Source organism: Eschrichtius robustus, chromosome 10, assembly GCF_028021215.1.
Source record: "Eschrichtius robustus isolate mEscRob2 chromosome 10, mEscRob2.pri, whole genome shotgun sequence".
NCBI classification, from domain to species: domain Eukaryota; kingdom Metazoa; phylum Chordata; class Mammalia; order Artiodactyla; family Eschrichtiidae; genus Eschrichtius; species Eschrichtius robustus.
In genome coordinates this window covers 68,462,826-68,483,660 of record NC_090833.1, presented here as the reverse complement: position 1 = coordinate 68,483,660, position 20,835 = coordinate 68,462,826, and the positions used below count along the sequence as shown (strand labels likewise).

The following is a 20,835-nucleotide window of genomic DNA, read 5'->3' as shown; positions in this document are numbered from 1 at the left end:
TGCTCTCTCCAGGCTCTTGGCTTTTCAAAGGACCATTGGCTCTCGCTGACTGCCCTCCTGCCCACTCAGCCTGATGGCTGCACGCCCCAGCCGAGCTCCTCTCATTGGTGCCTGCCATCCAACAAGGCCCTCTGCCTCACAGTCTGCTGAACCAGAGTATCTTTCTCAGAGCTTCTGAGCATTGCCGCACAAGGTCCTAGTTGGGCCCCTCTCCCTTGGCATCACTACTCCTTGGAAGCGAGTCTGCGCTCTTTTCTAGCTGCCCCTTCAACACACTCCCTAGAGTGCCCTGTGCATGCCTTGAACCTCTTCATTTCATCCGCTTTCTTTCTCTCGATGCCTTTGTGTCCTGGGTCAAGGCCACCAGACTGGTGCTGCTCAGATTCCCATCTCTCCTCTCAAATTGTCTCTTGAACCCCGCCCGCCTTCCCCCCCTTAATCATACCTCCTTTGTAGTCCAAGCTCTGGCTCCAGCAATTGTTTTTGCTCATCAAAGAATCCCTGTCTGCTACTCTGTTCCTCTACCTACAAAGATGATCTGATTTCACTTCTTTTACCCAATACCGCATGAAGATAATCACATAGTTTACAGTTCTTGTGTATGTCCTGGGTAATTTCTTGAACTCCTGTTGGACTTTTCTTGTTGGTTTTGTCACCAGATTTTTCAGCATGGTCTCTCTCCCCTCCTCCACTTCCTCAGCGGCATCCGTTCCTTGGATCCAGCACAGCCACTCTGCTGAAGCTGCTTTCTAGTCACCGTGTGACATTTTTCTGAGGCATTTAACTGTTGAACACTTAAAATCTTTTATTTGATCTGTCACCGAATTTTCTTCTTTTTGTCAATGTTTTCCTCCTGAGGCTTCTTTATCCTGCTTCCTAAATGTGGTGTTCTTCAAGATTTTGGCCTTGTTTTCTTTTGTTTTTGTTTGTTTGTTTTTTAAAGGGTTATTTATTTATTTATTTATTTAGGGCTGTGCTGGGTCTTCGTTTCTGTGTGAGGGCTTTCTCTAGTTGTGGCAGGCGGGGGCCACTCTTCATCGCGGTGCGCGGGCCTCTCACTATCGCGGCCTCTTTTGTTGCGGAGCACAGGCTCCAGACGCGCAGGCTCAGTAATTGTGGCTCACGGGCCCAGTTGCTCCGCGGCATGTGGGATCTTCCCAGACCAGGGCTCGAACCTGCGTCCCCTGCATTGACAGGCAGACTCTCAACCACTGCGCCACCAGGGAAGCCTGGCCTTGTTTTTAATTCCTTTTTTCTCATCTTGGCAACTTTATATTCTTATGGCTTTGTTGTTTCTAGATGTCTTCCAAACGTGTGATTCCTATAAGTCACCATTTAGGACATTTCCACCAGAATTCCCTCCCTCCCTTTCCTTGCCTTTTGTTGATAGGTTCATTCATACATATATTTATCACCCATCCCCACTTCCCTACCCCAGCACCCTTGACAGGCATGGCTCATCAATCAAGACGGTCATCCTCACTAAACTTGGCTGTGACCTATGAATTTTTCAGTATGGCTCCCAGGCAGCCACTGCTAGTTGGTACATCAGTTGCATCTATCTGTCATATTTGTACCAGATGGCCCTGCTTTCTGTTACCCAGAATCTGGTCCCCTGAAGGATTAGTCACCACCAAAGGTTCAGTTTATAATCCCTGCCCAATTTCCTAGCACCATGGGCAGGGTATAAGCTGGAGTTATTCAGAGTTCTCACAATGCAACGTTTCTTTAAAGATCTAGGTAGAAGATGTAGGTAGGGGGAATGTGAGTCGTCTTGTCTTAAGATTGGTATGAAATATATCTATGTATGTTCAACAGTGGTCTTATTTTGCAGTTCATAAAAGCATTCTCACTTATCCCTTTGCCTCTGGGTATATTCTAAATAGGAGAGAACAAAGTTTAGTAAACATTTAAAAAGTTTATAAGCCACTGCAGGTAGATACACATGCATGTTGGGAAAAGCACTGGCTTTGTCCATCCTCAGAGGCTAATTGGGTTGGCTTTGTGAGCTGTTCAGGGAGAAGACCGTTCCAGAGATGTAGGTCCTCCTCTGAGAGGACGCTGCCTCTAGGATCTCAGAGTTCTTGTTACTCCAGACACCCTGAAATCATTCTAAACCGTCGGCATAGAATGATGACTTTTTGACTTGAGGTTTGGTGATGGTTGGCACCTTCGCCTCTTCTAGACCAAGAATGCATTTTCCGCTCTAAGTGTTTTCCTCCCTCGCATGGCAGCTGTGACAGGTCACAGGCTCCCAACTACCGGACAAAAGGAAAACTGGGCTGCAAATCCTTTAAGAGTCTGCACTTGGAGTTTTAAGTCAGGTTGTAAATGGAAGTCAATTATGTGGGAGGTGGTGTGGGACCCGGGGTGGACGCTGCCGCTGACAAGCTGTGTGACCTTGGCCAGAAGCTTGGCGTCCCTCCATCTCAGTGCCCACACCTGCCTGACGAAGCTGAAGGGTTGGCTAATCTTGAGGGTCCTTTGAGACCCAGCGTTCCATGTTCTTTGTTTTCCTGGTTGTTACTGTTATGACTTTGTCTAATGAGACTGTCTTGTTTAGACAGTAAAGAAAGTTCTGTGGAATGATCAGCGTTTTGAAAAGCACTTGGAATTGCATCTATTTGTTGGTTTATATTAGAATGGTTTTGGGGTCCTCGGGAAAGAGGAGCACATCCTGTCCTGGAAGACTGAGTGTAGCTAGGGGGACGGGGAATGGGTAGGTCTAAGAACTGCCTATTAATTGTCTGCCCTTAGGTTTATCAGAGCAGCCAGGAAACAGAGGTGTTTGGTACAGGCTGGCATCCCATTAAGCCACACAGTATATGGCTGTGATTAAGAGCACAGGCTTTGGAACCAGGCAGAAGGCCTGGGGTTCTAGTCCTGACTTCATTACCATCTGGCTCTGTCACCTTGAGTGAGATCACATCTCTTAAACCTCAGTCTTCATGTTTGTAAAATGAGGAAAGTAAGAGTGCTTCCATCATAGCGTTGCTGTAAGGATTAGATGGGATGAGCTACAGAACTCCTAGCCCATGTGGTGTACGGTAATTGCTCAATAAACATAGCCTCTTAATCAGAGTGCTGGCCTTAGACTGGGCTAGGCGTTTTCCCTCTGGTATCTGAGGAAAAAGTCACACGATCACACTAAATGGTAGAAGTTGTTAGCCACAAATTACAGAGGAGGAAATCGAAGTTCAGAAGAGTTAAATAATGTCCTCCACATTACACAAGCAGTCAGTGACAGGGCTAGGATTGGAAACCTACATCTCCCTGCCTCCAGAGTCTCCTTCTGCCATGCCCTCTGCCCCCTGGAGTGGAGAGCCCTCCTCACTGCCCACAGCAGGCTGGGCTCAGCGGGGGATTCTAAAAGACCATGGGAGAGGCAAGACGAGTCACCCATATCCACCGAAAGCTGTTCTGCTTACAAACAGGTTGGGTTCTAAAGAACTACTGGAAGTTCATTTGTTTGAAAAGTCCAGAGCTGTGTTCTAGTAGCTACTGTTCATGCTGCCTCTTGGGGGCAGGAAGAATTACCATGCTTTTCCCCTGATGAACAGCTTTGTTTGCAACCATGAAAATTCTTAACCTGAAAATTTATAAGTAGAGGACCATGCAAGGCAGAGCAGAAGGTAAAGGGTCCTGAAAGAGGTAGGGACACTACACCATGCACAGTCAGAGGAGAGAGAGTCACGGCCAGTAGCAAGGCACAGTGGGATCATCAGTAGCTTCCTGTGGTGGTGGTGATGGCGGTGATGGTGGTGGTGGAAGCAGCATTCAAGATGGGCCTTGAAGGAAGGGAAACATGTTGGAAAAGTGGAGGTGGCAGGAAAGAGAGCAGCTACAGGGTGCATTCCAGGTGCATAAAACTGAAGCTCAGTTCTGTAGAGTGAGGAGATAATGAAAAAAATCCTCCAACTAATTTTTCATGTCTTTTAATGCCTTTGATTGTGTTACATGAATGCAGGTCAGAGAGTCTAAGAGGCAAATACCCTATTTGTCAACAAAAATATTTCTGAGCATCTTTGTCTTTCCTCCATCTCTAGGGGAGCTTCCAGCACCAGGGTGCTTGCAGTTCTTTTGTCTGTACCTGCACTTCCCAGTAGGGAAGCCACCGCCACATATGGCTGTTGAGCACTTGAAATGTGGTCGTCCTGACATGTGTTGTCAATGTGAGACACACACTGGATTTTGAAGACATAGTAAGAAAATAAAATATCTCAATTTTTGGTATTGATTACATGTTGAAATGGTATTTTGGATAGATTGGATTAAAGGTAAAATATTAAAATTAAGTTCACCTGCTTTTTACCTTTTTAATGTGGCTACTAAAATGTGTCATTTAAAATGACATGTGTGGTTCTCATTCATGGCTTGCCTTCTGTTTCTATTGGATGGTGCTATTCTGGAGGGACTTGTTATATACGTAAAGTTCTATCATCCATTCTAGGGTCATCTGAGTCCTAGATGGCTTTGAGCTGGATGCACCTCAGGAAACATACTTGGTCATTCAGATGTGATGGAGACCTAGGTTCTCTCTATGGCTGGGTTACATACATGGTTCTCTGAGCTTCAGATACTTCATCTGTGTAGTGGGCACGTTAGATCAGATATTTTCCATGGCCCCTTTCAATTAAAAAATTCTATGATTCTAGCTTGGTGTCAACTGTTAACTTTTTCTGGGTTCCATTGAAAGGTCTCTACTGCTCCCTTTACCAAATGTCAGAAAAAGTCGGGATTATTTCCTCTTACTTGTGGTCCTTTAGTAATTTTTGGAGTGGAAAGACTTCAGAGTTCTGATAGATTAAGGAAACCTTACTCTCCTTCTCTTCTCTGTCTGTTGGCCCATCTTGGCTTGTTTCAGTGTGCTCCTGAGCAAGGTGGCCCACCAGCTCCTTTAAAATGGTACAAGCATCAGAGAGCTGGGAGAAGAGGTCTCTCCTTTCTTTGGTTCATGACTGTGAAGACTGCTTTTGAATACCTCATGCATGGTGATCCCACAAACTTTATTTAGACACTGTCTAGGTCCATAAAAACTGAGAATCTGATCTGTATTTTCCCTTTTGGCTCTACTAATGTTAGAACAAATCAGTCATGTCTTTGTAAATATCTTTCTTTCATCAGTTCATCCTCGTATACACTGTCCATCTGCTATTAAGTAAAATATATCAGGTATTGGGCTAGTTTCCAGAACACAGAAGTAGAAGACTTGGTCCTTATCCTTGAGGAACTCCTGGATAAAGGGGTTCCACCTTTAAACTTCACCAACAAGGTGAATACACGGTGCTTCCTGTCTTGAGAGGGGCACTCAAGCTGGGGTGGGCACAGGTGAGGAAAGAGGGTGGCGCCATGAGCACACTAGGCGATGAAAAGTTGACTTTCGGTTGAGCGTTTTTGATGTTTCAAAGTGAGACAAGGTCTTAGTTAACTACCAACATGTCAAATAAATAAAATCTGCCCTATAAATATATATTAGATGTAATTCCATTTAATGGAACATCAATGTCTGGATGCAAGTGTGTTGCTATACTGAAATCCCCTCTTATAATACCAGTTGCAGTGTATTTTCTTGCCATTTATTTTTCTTTTGGAATGAGCCTTTACAATATGTTACATTTTTAAAAAGTAACAATACAGAAAGGGGGTTATATAAAAGCAAAGTTTTACTGGTTTAAAAAACAAGGGCACTAGAGAGGGAAAATACTGTTAGGCCTGTGGAGTCCACTTTATTGCAAGTGCCTGAATCTAAGTTACCCTTAATAAAGTCTTGATTTCTCTCTCAGAGTATGGGTGAATAAAATACATCTGCAGAGGTATTTTTGGGTCGCCAGCATTTCTTGGCTTTTGATTTGAGGTTTGTAGGAATCCTAAAATGATAGGGTACTAATTGGCCCAAATTGAAATCGCAGATAATTGGACTGATTCTGAGCATAGAAATGGTAATAACGTCTAACATATACTGTGGGAAATGTGTTTCTTAGTAAACAAAAGAAAGCACTTATTTGTGTACCTATGCTTAGGAGATACTTCATTAAATATATATAAAATATAAATATGGATCTTTGCACATTAAATGCCAACAACGTACATTTTAAAAAAAGGAAAAGGAAACTTTTCAGTGTATTTGACACTGAAATTCAGATATTCGTATCATAAGGACTGCATTTTATGTAAAATTTCCTTGTAAATTAGGAAAATAGAAAACATTCACCATGAACCACTAGTACTTTTATAATAGCAAAAGTGAAAAGTAAATATAACAAATTTGTAACATCTTAAGTTACCCTTAATAAAATCTTGATTTTTTTTCTCTCAGAGTGTGGCTGAATAAAATATATCTGCAGAGGTATTTTTGAGTAACCAGCACTTGGCTTTTGATTTGAGGTTTGTAGGAATCCTAATCTGATACACAAATCTACACGTGAAATGAAAATAGGGATAAACTTGTTCATATGCAGCTCTATCCATACGAACCATGCAGGTGTTGACCATTTTCCCCGGGGGGGTCGGGTGGCGGGGCGGTGGCTGGAGGTTGAAGAGAGGCACACAGTAATAACAGTGGTGGCAGCAATGTTTATGTAGAGGGTTGAACTTATTAACAATGGGAGCAGCATGCTAATTGTTGCCTAGAAACCAGCTTTTGATTGGAGCAGTGATGAGTTCTCTGTATGTCTGTTTCTTTTTCTCTTTTCTCTGATGTGCTGCCCCAGAATACTGTGTATCTTAGTTTCTGTAATCAGAATCAGTTTAGTGTAAAACATTTAAAAAAATTCTATGCCATTTCTGGATATAACTAAGTTGGAGATCACTAACATGGAGTTTTGTTGATGTGCTGGTGTCTGATGATTAGAGGTACCCTAGCTGGTTTGCAAGGATTGTATGTGGGCATTTAAATAATTGATACACTACTTTGTTTTGGACAGCTCAAATAGCTGCCCTTTATTCACCTATAAGTAGAATAATCAGGTCATTTATTACCATGCATGTCAAATGGAAAAACTCACTATAAATTATAACTTCAAATTATTATCTATCATCTACCTGCATAATGAGGCACAAAGTTTATTTAATCATTCATTCATATGTTCAGTATTCGTTTAATAAATGTTTATTGAATGCCTACTCTGTGCCAGGCAGAATATGAGAGGTACTAGGGCTGTAGCAGTGAACAAGATAGAAAAAGGTTCTGAGCTTGATAGATGAGACAAATAATAAACTCAGCCACAAATGTGCCAATTACAGATAAGAGTAAGTGATGGGAAAGGCATCCACGTGATGAGAGAAACTCTGTTTGAGAGGTGAGGGCGTGGAGGGGTGTATTTTAGGTAAAGATGATTAGTGGAAGCCTAAGGAGGCAACAATTGAAGTGAGACCTGAAAGAATAAAGGAGCCAGACTTTCAATGTAGAAATGGTTTCACATAGTCAGTGGTGTTTAGTGTACTCAGAACTGAGGTGGTTCTGCTATGTGTGATGCCACTTGTGTGCGAGGGTGATGTTCTGAATTGACCCAGGAACTAATGAGGAAAGACAGTAGCCTGGCCCTAGAGCACAGCCTTGGAGCCCCCATTAGGGCAGGTGTTAAGCCCTTAATTGCTGGGTGATTGGGAGGGAGGGTCTCAGGGGAGGGACTAGGTTGGCTCTCAGATGCCTTGGGGGCCACAGCCATTCACCTATTACGGTATGGAAGTATTTCAGTATTTAAACAAGCAGCATGGCACGTGTGATGGCTGGTCATCAGCCATGCTTGTGCGTCATTTTATGGTTCAAGGAATTTTGACAATTGACCAATTGCAGTTACAGATCATTTAAGAAATTCTGGCCGCTTCACATAGTTCAGTAGAGAAAAGGAAGGGTTAAACTGCTGTTTTCAATGCCAGCAGTCATGATTTTATACTCTGGGTCAGATTTTGAGGAGGTAGCAAACTGAATGTATTCTTCCCAAGAAGGTAACCAACCTAACGTTCCTTTTTTTTTTTTCTTTTTCTTAAATTAGGCGGCATCACTGTCCACACCTGCCTACCAAGATTTATGATAAAACAGAGAAACCATGTCTTTTCTCCGAATATACCGGGAACTACCCTCTCTATCACTCTTACCTGCCCAGAGAGTCCTTCAAGCCCAAGCTGGAGTACCAGAAAGGGTGCACGCCAATGGAAGGCCTGACCACATCGAGGTGAGGGCAATAGTGTGAACGTATAAATGCACACCACTAATGGAGTAATGTACAGCATTAACCTAACGTTCAGATTGCATTGACGTGCACTGTCAATACATGCTATTAATGCCTGAATGTTAATTTCCTGTATCTCTGAAAGAAGATCCTGCATTTATTAGCCTGTTTAGTTTTCCCTAGCCCCCTCTTAAGGAGAAAGGATTCTTGCTTGGGGCTGGGGCAGGGGAAGGGGGAGCTGTGGGGTGGGAATTGTAAATTGATCTACATCAAAAGGGTGGGAGGTTAAGTTAAGTATGAAAGGAAAATAATAACTAGAAAGAGGGTGGCTCCTGCAGAAAAAGGAGCTTTTGGGCTTCTGCACAGAAGCTCCAGGTCAGCTTGGGTGGTGGTAGTGATGTTGGTCGTGGTGAAAGGGAACTTGAGCTTTTTTGAAATTATGCTATAGAGTTTGAGTTGGGGTCTCCTTGAACGTTCTTCAGGAATATGAACAAAGAATATTTCCTTTTACATTACCCTTGACTTAGCAACTCTGATTCTTGAGCTCCAGCTCTGTGTGGAGACTGAACCCCGTGGCTCAGCATGTCAGGCCTGCCAGAGGTATCTGTACTGAGGGGATGGGGACACATGATCAGTCTCAGGGTTGTTCCACGTGTTGCAGGGCTCTAACAGAATCTGCTGTTGACAGCTCAGTTAGTGATCTCCAGGTGATGACCTGTGACTGGTGACCCAGAGGAGTAGAAACATCTTTGAGTCAGCTGGGCAGTGTTTCAGGTTGTAGAGCTTAGTCCCCACATGAGACCTGAGAGCTGGGCGCCATCTCTGCCTCCCAAGTTCCTCATCCCTACAGGGCAGGATTGCTGTGCGGTGGAGGTGAAATTGTTCTACCACGATGCCCGCACATTTCAGGTTTGCAAGACCTGGTAAAATTTCTTCCTATTGCTTCCCCCTTTGCCTCGCAATTTTGTGCTTTTCTGTGAAGGTCCCAGGTGACCCTGGCTAAGCAGAACACCAGTTCATTCAGTTTCCCCCAGGATAGGCCTGGAAATGTCCTCTGTTGAGAATGTGGGTTGGAGGCATGAAGTATTCCTCCTAAAAGCTGCTGTCTTCTAGATCCAAAGGAAGAAGTCCATGTCTGGGTTATGGGGCAGAAAAGACCCACAATGTGGGGAATGAAGCCCAGGGATTCCTCGGCTTTGTGGGAACCCCTGGACAGGGGCAGCTTGAGAATGAGAGGGAGTCGAGGGTCTTGTCTGACTCTTGACTTGAATCAGATCACCTTTATGCTGAGTAGTTATATTAAATGATTTGAGGTCAGCACAAGGTTTCTGGGTCCTGATTCATAAAAAAAAATGTAATCTATGCAACCTGTTTTTCAACCTGTGACTTACTAAACAATATAAACCTTAAAGTTTGGGCTTCATTTTCCCAGGAAAACAGCATTCTTTGTTTCTATGAGTCTAAAGACCACAACAGGAGAAGTGGATCATTCTGGAGCATTGCTTTCCGTTTTAAGAAACCACAGTCAATGCTCATGAAAGGAACTAGGCTTATGTATAAGAGACATGTAATTGGTAGGAAGGGATAAGAGCAGTGTTGAGGAATGGATTACAAACATCACATTCAGTTTCTAGATGCTGGTCTTCACTTCTCTTTGTACCCAATTTGCAGGAAGTCAAGAGTGCCTTGTGGAATACAGAGTACAGGCCAGCTTCAGATATTGTCCTGGAAATATTTGGATACTTGGAGGGTTGGATGTTGAGGGATGCTTTCTGCTTGTTGCCCACAAGCTCAGGAGAATGAGGACAAATCCTTTCTCTGGAGCAGGCGTCCTGTCCCATCCCCTAGCTCTGAGGCCCCCAGTGGAGCCCCACACGCCCGCCCTCTTCCCGCTGGTGCTTTGCAAAACAAAAACTTGCCCTTTGACCTGTCCTAAATTATCCTTGCCTTGTGTCACTTACAACAATAAACATAGCACCCAGAAAGTCTCTCTGTCCCTGCCAAGGCCAGAATAACAAAATCATTCATGTTAAGATATGGCCAGAGTGGAAGAATGAAGATACTGAAAGAATTTCCAAAACAACTTATTAATGATTGTAAGAGCCTTAAAAAGAAAAAGTGGCAGGATCATGGTTACCCATGGGAAAAAAAAAGAACAGAAATGCTTCTCTCCTCTCCTTTATTTCCTTCCCCAGAAAGAGGACTAAAGGGGAGATGAGCAGAAGACATCTCTTCTCTCCCCCGTCCCTCAATCTCATCATTTCTCAGCCCCGTGCCTACCCTGCTGGGCACGTTTTCATAGGCTGAAAAAAAACACCTATGCCCCTATCAGGATGCCTTCTTTTTTTTTTTGAGCTTCGGTGGGCTTTTATTGACATAAATGAACAAAAATCAAGATTTTACTAACCATCTTTTCTGAACTTTATAAACTCAGCAGAGACTCTGGCCCATATCTGAATACATACAGTAAAACTGTTCCCCATTGGGAAATGCAGAGATGCTGTCATCTAGGTTCTCTGCCAGAGGACGCTGGGGAGAGGATGGGTCAGCCTTGTGTCTGCACACCTCTGTGTCTGTGCGGATTGTCATCCTTCTGCCCTTAGAACTCTGATGATTAGAATGTCCGACCCGCTTACCTATCTAAAGGCTGACCTGGCTTAGTTTCTGAGATTGGACGCGGGGCTGCCATCTGCTGCATGAAAAAATCACGTGGCCCGTGGCTTGGCTAGGTTTGGCGATTAAGCTCAGACACAAAAAACACCTGGTTTCTGGAAAGGTTATCATCCCAGCGTGAGGCATGATTACAGCTGCACACAACTCTTACTGACTGTAAATCTTGGGGATTTACAGCAGGTGCCATGAGGTGAATGCTTGTGCTTTTCAGCCCTTCTTAACGTTGAACTGTTTCTTGCAGCCCTTAGTAATTCTCTCACAGAGGATCTGCCTTTGGTTCGGGTAAACCTGAGATCAATTTATGAATAAGAGGTTTGCACTTCAAGCCTCATTTCCCCTTAGGCATGTCACCATGTAAAACAGTTGGGCCCCATTTTGGGACATTATTTTGTTAGCTAAGTGAGATCCCTAAAGATGGGCAAAGTGGACAGCCTCTGAAAAAAGAGGTGAGTCTTCAAGATGGTGTTAGACCTTTCTTCTTAAAGGGAGGGGGCCGAGGGTAGGGTGAAATGGAGGTGCAGAGGGGGAGGATGGAATCGGGTTCACACTTGATGGGCTTGGCGCAGGGAAGAGGGCAGAAAGTTGGTGGCACAGATTCCTTCATGTATTGACCAGACTCCTTGGTAAATAGGAGTGTAAGGGGGAAGAGCTAAAAGTGAAAGGGCTTTTAGAAAAGCCAGGAAAGAAGCAAGACGGTAGTAGGCTTGAGTCTTTTCCTACCTATTGAATATTACACATTTCCTGTTCAAATACATATTTCTCCACTCACAGCTATCCCAGTGGGGATATACTTCCTCACCTCTATAGATTGGACCTGAGAATTAAGACATGCAGTAAAAGGTCTCAGCACTAGACTTGCTTGGGTAGTTTAAGAGCCTTTGATGTGCATCTTTGATTAATCTGGGGGGCATTTTGGCCGTTCTTTCTTTAAGTATTTTTTCTGTACCCAAGGCTCTGTTCATTTCTTTCCCCCAATCTTTTTCTCTCTCTATCCTTCATATTGGAGAGCTTCTATTCATCCATTTTCAAGTTCACTGAGTCTTTCTTTCTTCCTCTATTTCCATTCTGCTATTAAGCCCATCCAGTGAGTGTTTTATTTTAGATGTTGTGTTTTTCAGTTTTAGAATTTACATGTGGTTCTTTTTATATATAGTTTCTCTTTCTCTTCTGTGTTTCCCTGCCTTTTAATTCATTGTGACCTTATTTTCCATTTTGCAACTAAGCATAGTTAAAATAGCTGCTGTATAATCCTTGCCTGCTAGTTGCAACATCTGGGTCGGCTTGGGGTTGGTCTTCATGATTATCTTTTTTTTCCCTTGAGAATGGGTCACATTTTCCCTGTGTATGTCAAGAAATTTGGATTGATCCTGTACATTGCTTTTTTTTTTGGATTGTGTTTTTAAATTTTTTTAACATCTTTATTGGAGTATAATTGCTTTACAATGTTGTGTTAGTTGCTGCTGTATAACAAAGTGAATCAGCTATATGTATACATATATCCCCATATCCCCTCCCTCTTGCGCCTCCCTCCCACCATCCCTATCCCACCCCTCTAGGTGGTCACAAAGCACCAAGCTGATCTCCCTGTGCTATGCGGCTGCTTCCCACTAGCTATCTATTTTACATTTGGTAGTGTATATATGTCCATGCCACTCTCTCACTTCGTCCCAGCTTACCCTTCCCCCTCCCCATGTCCTCAAGTCCATTCTCTACGTCTGCGTCTTTATTCCTGTCCTTCCCCTAGGTTCATTAGAACCATTTTTTTTTTTTTAGATTCCATATATGTATGTTAGCATATAGTGTTTGTTTTTCTCTTTCTGACTTACTTCACTCTGTATGACAGACTCTAGGTCCATCCACCTCACTACAAATAACTCAGTTTCATTTCTTTTTATGGCTGAGTAATATTGCATTGTATATTTGTGTCACCTCTTCTTTATCCATTCATCTATTAATGGACACTTAGGTTGCTTCCATGTCCTGGCTATTGTAATTAGTGCTGCGATAAACGTTGTGGTACGTGTCTCTTTCTGAATTATGATTTTCTGTGGATATATGCCCAGTATTGGGATTGCTGGGTCATATGGTAGTTCTAATTTTAGTTTTTTAAGGAACCTCCATACTGTTCTCCATAGTGGCTGTATCATTTACATTCCCACCAACAGTGCAAGAGGGTTCCCTTTTCTCCACACCCTCTCCAGCATTTATTGTTTGTAGATTTTTTGATGATCACCATTCTGACTGGTGTGAGGTGATACATCATTGTGGTTTTGGTTTGCATTTCTCTAATGATTAGTGATGTTGAGTATCCTTTCATGTGTTTGTTGGCAATCTCTATATCTTCTTTGGAGAAATGTCTATTTAGATCTGCCCATTTTTGGATTGGGTTGTTTGTTTTTTTGATATTGAGCTGCATGAGCTGCTTGTGTATTTTGGAGATTAATCCTTTGTCAGTTGATTTGTTTGCAAATATTTTCTCCCATTCTGAGGGTTGCCTTTTCATCTTGTTGATGGTTTCCTTTGCTGTGCAAAAGCTTTTAAGTTTCATTAGATCCCATTTGTTTATTTTTGCTTCTATTTCCATTTCTCTAGGAGGTGGGTCAAAAAGGATCTTGCTGTGATTTATGTCATAGAGTGTTCTGCCTATGTTTTCCTCTAAGAGTTTGATAGTGTCTGGCCTTACATTTAGGTCTTTAATCCATTTTGAGTTTATTTTTGTGTATGGTGTTAGGAATTGTTCTAATTTCATTCTTTTACATGTAGCTGTCCAGTTTTCCCAGCACCACTTATTGAAGAGGCTGTCTTTTCTCCATTGTATGTTCTTGCCTCCTTTATCAAAGATAAGGTGACCATATGTGCATGGGTTTATCTCTGGGCTTTCTATCCTGTTCCATTGATCTATATTTCTGTTTTATGTGCCAGTACCATACAGTTCTGATGACTGTAACTTTGTAGTATAGTCTGAAGCCAGGGAGCCTGATTCTTCCAGCTCTGTTTCTCTTTCTCAAGATTGCTTTGGCTATTCAGGGTCTTTTGTGTTTCCATACAAATTGTGAAGTTTTTTGTTCTAGTTCTGTGAAAAATGCTATTGGTAGTTTGATAGGGATTACATTGAATCTGACAATTACTTTGGGTAGTAGAGTCATTTTCACAATGTTGATTCTTCCAATCCAAGAACATGGTATATCTCTCCATCTGTTTGTATTGTCTTTAATTTCTTTCATCAGGGTCTTATAGTTTTCTGCATACAGATCTTTTGTCTCCCTAGGTAGGTTTATTCCTAGGTATTTTATTCTTTTTGTTACAGTGGTGAATGGGAGTGTTTCCTTAATTTCACATTCAGATTTTTCGTCGTTAGTGTATAGGAATGCAAGAGATTTCTGTGCATTAATTTTGTATCCTGCTACTTTACCAGATTCATTGATTAGCTCTAGTAGTTTTCTGGTAGCATCTTTAGGATTCTCTAGGTATAGTATCATGTCATCTGCAAACAGTGACAGTTTTACATCTTCTTTTCCAACTTGGATTCCTTTTATTTCTTTTTCTTCTCTGATTGCCGTGGCTAAAACTTCCAAAACTATGTTGAATAATAGTGGTGAGAGTGGGCAACCTTGTCTTGTTCCTGATCTCAGAGGAAATGGTTTCAGTTTTTCACTATTGAGAACGATGTTAGCTGTGGGTTTGTCATATATGGCCTTTATTATGTTGAGGTAGGTTCCCTCTATTCCTAATTTCTGGAGAGTTTTTATCATAAATGGGTATTGAATTTTGTCAAAAGCTTTTTCTGCATCTATTGAGATGATCATATGGTTTTTCTCCTTCAATATGTTAATATGGTGTATCACATTGATTGATTTGCTTATATTGAAGAATCCTTGCATTCCTGGGATAAACTCTACTTGATCATGGTGTATGATTCTTTTAACGTTCTGTGGGATTCTGTTTGCTAGTATTTTGTTGAGGATTTTTGCATCTATGTTCATCAGTGATACTGGCATGTAGTTTTCTTTCTTTGTGACATCTTTGTCTGGTTTCGGTATCAGGGTGATGGTGGCCTCGTAGAATGAGTTTGGGAGTGTTCCTCCCTCTGGTATATTTTGGAAGAGTTTGAGAAGGATAGGTGTTAGCTCTTCTCTAAATGTTTGATAGAATTCACCTGTGAAGCCATCTGGGCCTGGGCTTTTGTTTGTTGGAAGATTTTTAATCACAGTTTCAATTTCAGTGCTTGTGATTGGTCTGTTTATATTTTCTATTTCTTCCTGGTTCAGTCTTGGAAGGTTGTGCTTTTCTAAGAATTTGTCCATTTCTTCCAGGTTGTCGATTTTACTGGCATAGAGTTGCTTGTAGTAATCTCTCATGATCCTTTGTATTTCTGCAGTGTCAGTTGTTACTTCTCATTTTTCATTTCTAATTCTATTGATTTGAGTCTTCTCCCTTTTTTTCCTGGTGAGTCTGGCTAATGGTTTATCAATTTTGTTTATCTTCTCAAAGAACCAGCTTTTAGTTTATTGATCTTTGCTATTTTTTCCTTCATTTTTTTCCCATTTATTTGTGATCTGATCTTTATGATTTCATTCCTTCTGCTAACTTTGGGGTTTTTTTTTTTTGTGCTTCTTTCTCTAATTGCTTTAGGTGTAAGGTTAGGTTGTTTATTTGAGATGTTTCTTGTTTCTTGAGGTAGGATTGTATTGCTATAAACTTCCCTCTTAGAACTGCTTTTGCTGCATCCCATAGGTTTTGGGTCATCGTGTTTTCATTGTCATTTGTTTCTAGGTATGTTTTGATTTCCTCTTTGATTTTTTTCAGTGATCTCTTGGTTATTTAGTAGCATATTGTTTAGCCTCCATGTGTTTGTAGTTTTTACAGTTTTTTCCTGTAACTGATATCTAGTCTCATAATTTTGTGGTCAGAAAAGATACTTGATACAATTTCAATTTTCTTAAATTTACTGAGGTTTGATTTGTGACCCAAGATATGATCTATCCTGCAGAATGTTCCATGAGCACTTGAGAAGAAAGTGTATTCTGTTGTTTTTAGATGGAATGTCCTATAAATATCAGTTAAGTCCATCTTGTCTAATGTGTCATTTAAAGCTTGTGTTTCCTTATTTATTTTCATTTTGGATGATCTGTCCATTGGTGAAAGTGGGTTGTTAAAGTTCCCTACTATGATTGTGTTACTGTTGATTTCTCCTCTTATAGCTGTTAGCATTTGCCTTATGTATTGAGATGCTCCTATGTTGGGTGCACAAATATTTACAATTGTTATATCTTCTTCTTATATTGAGCCCTTGATCATTATGTAGTGTCCTTCTTTGTCTCTTCTCATAGTCTCTGTTTTAAAGTCTATTCTGTCTGATATGAGAACTGCTACTCCAGGTTTCTTCTGATTTCCATTTGCATGGAATATCTTTTTCCAGCTCCTCACTTTCAGTCTGTATTTGTCCCTTGGTCTGAAGTGGGTCTCTTGTAGACAGCATATATATGGGTCTTGTTTTTGTATCTCTTCAGTGAGCCTGTGTCTTTTGGTTGGAGCATTTAATCCATTTACATTTAAAGTAATTATCGATATGTATGTTCCTGTTACCGTTTTCTTAATTGTTTTGGGTTTGTTTTTATAGGTCTTTTCCTTCTCTTGTGTTTCCTGCCTAGAGAAGTTCCTTTAGCATTTGTTGTAAAGCTGGTTTGGTGGTGCTGAATTCTCTTAACTTTTGCTTGTCTGTAAAGGTTTTAATTTCTCTGTCGAATCTGAGTGAGATCCTTGCTGGGTAGAGTAATCTTGGTTGTAGGTTTTTCCCTTTCATCACATTAAGTATGTCCTGCCTCTCCCTCTGGCTTGCAGAATTTCTGCTGAACGATCAGCTGTTAACCTTATAGGGATTCCCTTGTATGTTATTTGTTGCTTTTCCCCTGCTGCTTTTAATATTTTTTCTTTCTATTTAATTTTTTTTTTATAAATTAATTTTATTATTTATTTTTGGCTTCATTGGGTCTTCGTTGCTGTGCGTGGCTTTCTCTAGTTGCGGTGAGCGGGGGCTACTCTTTGTTGCGGTGCGCAGGCTTCTCTTGTTGAGGTGGCTTCTCTTGTTGCGGAGCATGGGCTCTAGGCATGCGGGCTTCAGTAGTTGTGGCTCGCAGGCTCTAGAGCGCAGGCTCAGTAGTTGTGGCACACGGGCTTAGTTGCTCCGTGGCATGTGGGATCTTCCTGGACCAGGGCTTGAACCTGTGTCCCCTGCATTGGCAGGCGGATTCTTAACCACTGCGCCACCAGGGAAGTCCTCTATTTAATTTTTGATAGTTTTGTAATATATGTCTTGGCATGTTTCTCCTTGGATTTATCCTGTATGGGATTCTCTGTGTTTACTGGACTTGATTGACTATTTCCTTTCCCATGTTAGGGAAGTTTTCAAGTATAATCTCTTCAAATGTTTTCTCAGACCCTTTCTTTTTCTCTTCTTCTTCTGGGACCCCTATAATTTGAATATTAGTGCATTTAATGTTGTCCCAGAAGTCTCTGAGACTGTCCTCAATTCTTTTCATTCTTTTCTCTTTTTTCTGCTCTGTGGCAGTTATTTCCACTGTTTTATCTTCCAGGTCACTTATCTGTTCTTCTGCCTCAGTTATTCTGCTATTGATTCCTTCTAGAGAATCTTTAATTTCATTTATTGTGTTGTGCATCATTTGTTTGTTTGCTCTTTCGTTCTTCTAGGTCCTTGTTAAACATTTCTTGTATTTTCTCCATTTCCAAGATTTGGATCATCTTTACTATCATTATTCTGAGTTCTTTTTCAGGTAGACTGCCTATTTTCATTTGTTTGGTCTGGTAGGTGTTTACCTTGCTCCTTCATCTGCTGCATATTTCTCTGTCTTCTCATTTTGTTTAACTTACTGTTTTGTTTAACTTGGGGTCTCCTTTTCTCAGGCTGCAGGTTCGTAGTTCCTGTTGTTTTTGGTGGCTGTCCCCCGTGGGTGAGGTTGGTTCAGTGGCTTGTGTAGGCTTCCTGGTGGGGGGGGACTGGTGCCTGTGTCCTGGTGAGTGGGGCTGGATCTTGTGTTTCTGGTGTGCAGGACCACATCCTGTGGTGTGTTTTGGGGTGTCTGTGGACTTAGTATGATTTTAGGCCGCCTCTGTGCTAATGGGTGAGGTTGTGTTCCTGTCTTGCTAGTTGTTTGGCATGGGGCATCCAGCACTGGAGCTTGCTGACCGCTGGGTGGAGCTGGGTCTTAGTGTTGAGACGGAGATCTGTGGGAGAGCTCTCGCCAATTGATATTACGTGGGGCTGGGAGGTCTCTGGTGGTCCAATGTCCTGGACTCTGCTCTCCCGTGTTGAAGGTTCAGGCCTGACACCCGGCTGGAAAACTGAGACCCTTTCAGCCACACAGCTCAGAAGAAAAGGAAGAAAAAAAAGTAAGAAAAAAAAATTAAAGAAATAATAATAAAATTTTAAAAAAGGAAAAAAAATAAAAAGAGAGCAACCAAACCAATAAACAAATCCACCAATGATAACAAGCACTAAAAACTAAACTAAGATAAACATAAAAGTCAGAAACAAATCAGTCACAGACAGCAAACCCCAAGTGTACAGTTGCTACCAAAGTCCACCGCCTCAATTTTGGGACAATTCGTTGTCTATTAAGGTATTCCACAGATGCAGGTTACATCAAGTTGATTGTGGGGATTTAATCCGCTGCTCCTGAGGCTGCTGGGAGAGATTTCCCTTTCTCTTCTTTGTTTGCACAGCTCCTGGGGTTCAGCTTTTGTTTTGGCCCCGCCTCTGCGTGTAGGTCGCCCTCAGGCATCTGTCCCCCACCCAGACAGGAGAGGGTTAAAGCAGCAGCTGATTAGGGCTCTCTTGCTTTCTCGGGGGGGAGGGAGGGAGGGGTCTGGAACGCAGTGTGAGACTGCGGCATCAGAGGCCGGCGTGACATTGCAACAACCTGAGGCGCACTGTGTGTTCTCCTGGGGAAGTTGTCCCTGGATCTCGGGACCCTGGCAGTGGCGTGTTGCACAGCAGCAGCAGCGTTAGCGTTTCATGCCCGTCTCTGGGGTCTGAGCTGATAGCCATGGCTCACGACCATCTCTGGAGCTCACTTAGGTGGTGCTCTGCCTTCTGTGGGCACATGGGGAAGGAATCCCCTCTCCTCACGCACTGAGAAACAGGCAGGTCCAGACTTTTTCCCAGACTCGCTCCCGGCTAGCTGTGGCGCACTAGCCCCCTTCAGACATGTCTTCACACAGCTAACCCCAGTCCTCTCCCTGGGATCTGACCTCCAAAGCCCGAGCCTCAGTTCCCAGCCCCCGCCCACCCCAGTGGGTGAGCAGACAAGCCTCTCGGGCTGGTGAGTGCTGGTCGGCACCTATGATCCTCTGTGCGGGAATCTCTCCGCTTTGCCCTCCGCACCCCTGTTGCTGCGCTCTCCTCCGTGGCTCTGAAGCTTCCCCCCGCCACCCGCAGTCTCCGCCAGTGAAGGGGCTTCCTAGTGTGTGGAAACTTCCTCCTTCACAGCTCCCTCCCACTGGTGCAGGTCCTGTCCCTATTCTTTTGTCTCTGTTTTTTTCTTTTTTCTTTTGCCCTACCCAGGTATTGGGGAGTTTCTTGCCTTTTGGGAGGTCTGAGGTCTTCTGCCAGCATTCAGTAGGTGTTCTGTAGGAGTTGTTTCACACGTAGATGTATTTTTGATGTATTTGTGGGGAGGAAGGTGATCTCCATGTTAGTCCTCTGCCGTCTTGAAGGTCCCCCCAGATTGTGTTTTTGTCATTAAGTCTTGCATGGCAGTTGCTACATATTGGCTACTCTGTTCCACAGGTCTTCTTATTCTGGGGTACCAGAGTCAAAGAGAAGCTCCTTTTGGGGACATGCTACTCTTGTGGCAGAAGGCAAACAGCAGAACCTTTTTTTTCTTTTCCTTTGTGCATCATCTAGTTTCACTTGCTCATAGGGTGCCAAATGCAGAGGCCTCTCACCCGACCCTTCAGAGTCCCTCCTGCCCTATGCATTGTTATTGTTATGTTGTGGAGACTCTGGATTAAAAAAAATTTTTTTTATTGGAGTATAGTTGGTTTACACTGTTGTGTTAGTTTCTGCTGTACAGCAAAGTGAATCAGTTATACATATACATATATCCACTGTTTTTTCGATTCTTTTACCATAGAGGGCGTTACAGAGTATTGAATAGAGTTCCCTGTGCTATAAAGTAGGTCCTTATTAGTTATCTGTTTTATATATGGTAGTGTGTATATGTCAACTCCAGGCTCCTAATTTATCCCTCCCCCCGTTCCCCCTTGGTAACCATAAGATTGTTTTCTATGTCTGTGACTCTATTTCTGTTTTATAAATAAGTTCATTTGTACCATTTTTTTTTAAGATTCCACATATAAGCACTGTCATATGATATTTGTCTTTCTCTGTCTGACTTTCTTCACTATAACAATTTCCTAAGTCCATCCATGTTGCTGCAGATGGCATTAATTCATTTTTATGGCTGAGTAATATTGCATTGTATACATGTACCACATCTTCTTCATCCATGCCTCTGTTGTTGGACACTTAGGTTGCTTCCATGTCGTGGCTATTGTAAATAGTGCTGCAATGAACATTGGAGTGCATGTAGAGTCTGGATTTTTTTTACATTCCTCTGTAGAGTGTGTTTTTTAAAGCAGATTGTAAGTTGATTGGACTCAAAATGGAAACTTGGTGTTTTGGGTGCAATTCTAATCTCAGTTCAGTTCTTTATCTTTAGCACAATTGTTTGAAGTCTGTCCCACGCAAGTGAGGTCAGCCAGAGATTTGGGCCCAATTTATAAACAGAATTTGAGCCGTCCTGTCTCTGGTCTCCCCTTTTCAGGATTCCTTCCTCACTTTCCAGCATCTGTGGTTGCCTCAAACTTCATCCTCTGGTTCTTCAGTCAAGAAGGATGGAAGGTTGTCTATTCACATTTTAGCTGCCTTGCCTGGCACAGATTGGAGCCTGCCTTCAGACTGGAAGCACTG

General features: G+C 42.4%; 1 protein-coding gene across 1 annotated transcript in view; it reads left to right on the top strand.

The window, feature by feature from the left end:
* The first annotated feature begins 2,331 nt into the window (after positions 1–2,331).
* The window catches only part of SAXO1 (stabilizer of axonemal microtubules 1), a 36,632-nt gene continuing 18,128 nt past the window's right edge, over positions 2,332–20,835 (top strand). Inside the window, exons 1-2 of the mRNA XM_068553992.1 lie at positions 2,332–2,462; positions 7,995–8,174. Of these exons, the coding sequence (XP_068410093.1) occupies positions 2,332–2,462; positions 7,995–8,174 (311 nt within the window). The remainder of the gene's footprint in view (positions 2,463–7,994; positions 8,175–20,835) is intronic.